This window comes from Spinacia oleracea, chromosome 5 (genome assembly GCF_020520425.1).
Source record: "Spinacia oleracea cultivar Varoflay chromosome 5, BTI_SOV_V1, whole genome shotgun sequence".
NCBI classification, from domain to species: Eukaryota; Viridiplantae; Streptophyta; class Magnoliopsida; order Caryophyllales; family Amaranthaceae; genus Spinacia; species Spinacia oleracea.
In genome coordinates this window covers 74252935-74258854 of record NC_079491.1, presented here as the reverse complement: position 1 = coordinate 74258854, position 5920 = coordinate 74252935, and the positions used below count along the sequence as shown (strand labels likewise).

The window sequence follows — 5920 nt, the reverse complement described above, 5'->3', positions numbered from 1 at the left end:
TTCTTAAACTTAGTCTCAAGAATTTTCCTATGAGTCTCGAATCTTTCGACTCGAGCAAGAGCTTGGAACATGTTCTTTAACTCATTGATGATCGTGAAAGCATCTGAGTTGATGAACATTTTATGTAGATCTGCACTCATAGTTGCAAGCATTAGACATTTTTACATCCTTGTTGGCATCAATCCAACGATTGAGGGATGCCTGAGTGTCCCCGTCGCCAGCGGCTTCGGGCATCGCCTCTTCCAGGACATACTCTTTTTCTTCCTGCATAAGAACTATCACTAGTAAATAATTAACTTTAGGTAACACCGAAAAACTGTTACATAAAGGGAGTAAAGTGTTTCCATAGATTATAGGTAACACTTTATGGGTGATACATCTGCTCGTGCTACCTATTCTATTAGGTAACACTTTTTATAACATATGATAACACTTTTACTAGTGTTACCAAAAATAATTTTATGTTACATTTTTCCATTCCTATTGTACCACTTTAAAAGTGTTACTCGTAATATCTTAGGTAACACTTTTTAACCATTAGTATCACTTTTTTATATCATCTTTTGATTTACAGTAACAATTTATTGAATAGTAGGTATCACTTTTCACCATATAACGTAACACCTTGTTCATTATTTAGGAACATTTTTCTATTCTTAGGTAACATTACATATTTAACACTTTTTAATATCTATTGTAACACTTGCAAAGTAATGCTTTTCATTAAATATAATAATTTAACAAATATTACAAAATTGGTTCACAAATAATAATAATAATAATATTTATAATAAATAATAAAATTATAATTGTTTTTGGTAAAATGGCGATTTTATTACCAAAAGGTAGTAGACAAAATAAGTTCCAAACAAGGAAACAAATAAAGGGAGGGAACACAACCCGTTCCCTAACAAATTAAAATAATAGTATTTGATGTACGATCTATGAAAATTACATTATTATATATGTTCAAAATAAAATCAAATGATAATATCCAAAACTAAAATGTATAATCCAAAACAAAATGTCTTATATCTTTTCATCTTCATTTGTTATCCGATCCAATCCATGATTCTCAATGTCAACTTTAATCTTCATTTTCTATCCGATCCAATCCATCATCTTGATCCTATAAGAAGTATAAATTTAGTAAGATCCAACATCCATAATAATGTAAAGCATAACCAGACATTGCATTACAAGAACTCAAGTGAAGATGAAACAAAGGATGTGCCAAGCGCATGCAGTACAAGAATTACATGAACAACGATAAGGCCTTTATTAAGAGGGTTTAGAAGGATGTGCCAAGCTAGTACATGAAGTACATTATTAAATCTACTGCTTATATTGACTTAATAAATTAATATTAATAAATTAATTCAGCTAGCTCTTATAATTCAGCTTAATAAATCTTCTACTAGCTTCCTGTACTTCCTGTATTATAATTCAGCTTAATCCTGTACTTCCTTCCTACAACTTGTACATCCTTATTTAGCTGAAGTACATCCTTATAATTCAGCTTAATAAATCCTTCTACTAGCTTAATAAATTTGCTGCTTATAATTCAAAATTAGAAGATAATAATACTTCTATTAACGTTAATGGGTAAAACTAGAACGTAACAAGAAGGCATTTCATCATTGTAAGACACTGTATCTCTTCACTTCAGACAGTTTCGTTGCCTGCTCTAAGCTTTCAGGAGACAGGAAATCAAGATCCAACTGAAAAGTAGACTGCAAAGTCACCAAATGAATACAACAATCGTCTCGCATGTCAATATACCAGCTCATAAAAATCTTGCAACTTATTTAGAAACAAATTCTTGTTTGACGGAATCAACTTCACTGTGGCTCAAGATAGGAACTCTAGGATATAAACATCAAACATAAACAATGGTGCAAATACCAGGATGTTAAATATAGCACTAGAAAAATAGGTCCAAAAATAAACAGCAAGAAATAAATCTAATATAACAGGAGCTGTATATGTGCATAAGGAAACAAACAACAGATGAATCTGATAATGGCATAAGGAAAGAAACAACAGATGAAATATAAGACTAGGAACCAAATATAAGGAATTTATTTCCTGGGTTTCAGGTTGGCAGCAAGAAGGAGGCTATTGAAGGAATGTGATATTAATCCAAGTATCAATTCAAGACAACCATAAATGATTCATGTGCATCAGATTAATGGATAAATAGCATAATAGCAATACCGCTGGCCAATTAGATTAACAAATGTTAAAGTTGCTCTTTGTCACTACACAAGGCTCCTGCCCAGCGGGTTTCAGTTGAACCTTGCAACAAGTAAAAATTTCGTTAAGAACTAAATGCCCAAGTATTTATCAGGCCAGCTAACTTGTGCACAATGCAGACCTAATGGGGGAATGGTTTTAGTGTCAGAATAGAAAATATGAACAGAGCTACATACTACCTCCAATTGTATATCATAGTTTTTCGATGTCTTCTCAGCCAAATATGGAAAAGAAGGAGGATCCTACAATTACAGTAAGTAATGTATCAGTGTAAATTAAAATGACAGTACCGTAGCATCAACAGATCTTTCACAACTTTTTAGTACAAATTTAAATGCCAAATGCCTAATCCATCAAGTACTTGTTCTAGGACACCACTAGCAAAGGATCCAGAGCATCCAGAGTGTCCATGGTGAGATTGTTGTACCTAAATAAAGAAATATGTTTCCTAAACTCCAAAAAGATGAGGTAAACTCAAATAATAAACAACCATTATGAAAACCGATCATACCAAAACTCTTCCCCGGGAAAGGTCAAAGAGGCATGTATTCCCACCCCTGAATATCTCTAGCTATGGAAACCATTTTCAAGTAAATTTGAAGATTATTCAAATACGAATAAATAAAGATTCTTGAAAGATAAGTGGAATCCAGATTAAAGAATAAAGATCGAAAAAGATATACCACTCCAGTCATTCATCAGCACAAGACCAAAGATTTGATCAGAAGCATTACTGACATCAATAGGTTTTCCCAGTTCGTTTCCTGGACCAACTACTGCAGCCTACATCATCAAGGGAAAAACACAGTCAACTTAAACAAGGAAAAGAAGGGTCTACCAGAGAGGAAATCAACATAATTGTGCCTGAAACAAGCTAGGATATATTAATTTTGGCTCATAAACCTGATAACATTTAAAACAGTTCAAACTTCCAACAATTACTCACAAAACAGTGTAAAATATTCGATCTTGATAGAAAAGAGAATTAGTAACTAAATTGAGATGCAACTCATTCCAGAGATGGAGATCGAGGTATGTTGTGAACCAAATCATTCATTCATGAACTCCTGATTGACAGTTCATATATTGAATATCATCAATTTAACATCAATTGCACACAAAAGAAGCATTCAGCGCAATTAAAAAACCTAATTCATATGAAAATTTTGAATAGGATACATCAAAATCGATTCGCTTAGCTTGAAATTCACCCAAATAGAAAACTAAATCCCTAATTACAACTCCCTCAAGTACGGTCATGACACAGCCACTATCCTAAGTTACTAGTCTTAGAAAATCCTTAACAATATGCAAATATTGCACCTCCGTTAGATCATATCACTGTAAAATTACCTAAAAACAATATCAAGCCAGTGTGAACATCCCAATTTGATGAACCCTAGTAGTACTAGAAGACCCACTTTCGAAATGCCAACTTCATCTGGATTGAGGGTTGGAGGCAGTAATGAAAAGGAAATAAAGCATAATTAATACAATTAAAAACTACGTCTTACCTCTAAAACGGTTCAAACTCCTCGAAGGTGAGCCAATTTCGCACTTATCTTCACAATTGGCTAATTGAAAAGCAAATTGTAATTGCCGACTCAATACTCAGAATTGAAACTACAAATTATAATTTTCGTTCTCAATACAAGGAGTCTTCCCAGACTTATTGACTATTACCTTTAGAATTTGAACTGAAATAAGACGAGGATAAGCTTGTTTTAGCAGGACTAGCCACTAAAGAGAGAGATGGAGTATGAGCACCAAACTTCTCCTACTTAAGAAAGAAGTATAGTTGAGATCACAGATTTGCAGTCACATGAAAAAAAATTAATTCTGAAACAGATTTGTAGGATCTGTCAAACTAAGGCTAATAATAAGTGAGTGCACTTGAGTAATTACCTGAATGTTGGAAAACCATTCCTTGAGTGCATAAGTTAAGTTGGCGTAGTTTCTGACGTCGAGTAGGCGCAGGTCAGGCAGTGTGTAAAACGCTTTCGGTAGAGACCGCAGCATTGGACAATTGTAGATAAAGATTTCTTCAAGAGATACAAGGTGTTGCACAAGATTCAACCGTTTCAACTTGGCACAATCTGAATTCATGAAATACTGAAGAATCTTGGCGGATTGAAGCCAATCAGGCAACTGTTCAATTGGACTCCCATACTTCAACAGCTCAAATCGTGATCAAATTCTATAATCCATCAAAAGAACAAAAAATACTCAATTTTACGCAAAACAAAGACAAAATACAACAACAAAAGCAATACAATTCTAGTCAAACAAAATAATTCCCATAAGGTGTTCGACGAATTTCCCCAAAGAAAAGTACAAACCAGACAAAAATGACAGGACGACAACCATTACGAAATTGATCAAACTGGATATGCTAAATTAACCAATTGAACCAATTAATTAAAATGCTAAATCAACCCTTATAAATCAAAATTCGAAGGAAAGAATCAGAATATAAATAGTGAGGAAAAGATTAAGGAATTGTACCAATTAACTGCTGCTTTAAGCTTTGATAAAGAAGACGAATTCAAGTCCCGTCTATCCAAATTTAATTGCGCACATCTTTGGGTAAAATAAGAAGAGAGGGATGGAAATGGATCTGAGGATTGGATGTCAATTATTTCAGATGTCGTGTGAGTGCAATATTTGTTTTGTAAACTTGTCTTTTTTTTTTAACGCAATTCAATTCAATTATTGTAAGGCCCATTTTAGAGAATGATGAAGAAATCTTTGAAAATCCCTACATCAGTGCAACAACTACCAAAAAATACAAAGCAACTAGCACCAACAGAGAACCCAGAAACTCAAAAAAGAAAAGAGAGAAGGAACATAATACACCAACCTGCTCGAAGAAATAGAAGTTGCAAATCAAACACACAAACTGACAGTCAGCAACCAGGCCAAACCAAAACTCACACTCAATGTCAGCAACCAGGCAATGAAACCACAAAGTATACTCCTCCTTCTCGAATTATACCAGAAAATGAAGGTTTGAACAAGAACGTACCCACAAATTATACTCCTTCTCGAATATATACCCAATTCCAGGTGAAGAAATTGGAAGCGCAAACACAAAATAAATAAATGTTCAAAATCCAATTAAAAAAAATAACACTCATCAAATACAAAATCAAAAAATGTTCAAAATCCAATAAAAAATTAAACACTATAATCTAGAAGGTAACAATTCATAGAAATCTTGAAAAATAAGGATTGAAATAACCAAAAAAAATTAAGAACACCCACCACAAATCAGAAAGTACCTGAAATTGGAAGCGCGAATTCGATAAAACCCGATCAAGACCACGATCTAGACGAAGATTAGACCACAAAATTGAAAGCACGAGATGGATGAAACCTGAAATTGGAAGGGCGAATTCGAATAAACCTGATATTAAGACCACGATCGAGATTCGAGGAGGCGATTTCTGGTAAATTAAGGGGCTTACTATTTACCGCCCCATATTACTCAAAACCGTCCTAATATTTTACCCATATACCCCCTTTATTTACCCCCTTATTTTAGCATTTACCATTATCCTTTACCTTTTTCCTTTTTACCGCCCACCCTAAACATAATGTGAAATAATTTTTACATGGCCGAGACTACCGGTGGAACATCAAATTCACAAGAGGACTTTTTTTT

The 5920-nt window shown here is 33.7% G+C and overlaps 1 protein-coding gene across 26 annotated transcripts; it reads right to left on the bottom strand.

Annotated features, from left to right (window-relative positions):
• Positions 1-767: 767 nt before the first annotated feature.
• Positions 768-5711, bottom strand: LOC110778439 (uncharacterized). 26 transcript variants are annotated; one of them, XR_008920708.1, is made up of 7 exons: positions 5538-5709; positions 5117-5236; positions 4762-4873; positions 2940-4453; positions 2436-2498; positions 2218-2298; positions 768-1129 (listed from the first exon to the last, which is right to left on the bottom strand). XR_008920708.1 is itself a non-coding variant. In XM_056828134.1 (7 exons), the coding sequence occupies exons 2-6, from the start codon at positions 2949-2951 to the stop codon at positions 2233-2235; spliced, it is 267 nt and encodes an 88-aa protein (XP_056684112.1). In that variant the 5' UTR covers positions 2952-4453; positions 5538-5711; the 3' UTR covers positions 768-1129; positions 2218-2232. The 26 variants fall into 26 exon arrangements, 6 of the variants coding, with proteins under 6 accessions (XP_056684112.1, XP_021838688.1, XP_056684111.1 ...); XR_008920713.1 differs by lacking the exons at positions 4762-4873; positions 5538-5709 and adding an exon at positions 2618-2827 and having other exon boundaries at positions 2940-3039; positions 3771-4453; positions 5117-5531; XR_008920707.1 differs by lacking the exons at positions 4762-4873; positions 5538-5709 and having other exon boundaries at positions 2940-3830; positions 3940-4036; positions 4162-4453; positions 5117-5531.
• Positions 5712-5920: the final 209 nt, after the last annotated feature.

Bases quoted from the DNA above. Each gene is read 5' to 3' on its own strand.
- LOC110778439 (XM_056828133.1), bottom strand. From the start codon at position 4,362: ATGAATTCAGATTGTGCCAAGTTGAAACGGTTGAATCTTGTGCAACAC. The intron at 3,040-4,161 runs GTAATTACTCAA...TTGATGATGTAG, and splicing joins AATGGTTTTCCAACATTCAG to GCTGCAGTAGTTGGTCCAGG. The intron at 2,499-2,939 runs GTATATCTTTTT...CTGTAATTGTAG, and splicing joins GCTGATGAATGACTGGAGTG to GATCCTCCTTCTTTTCCATA.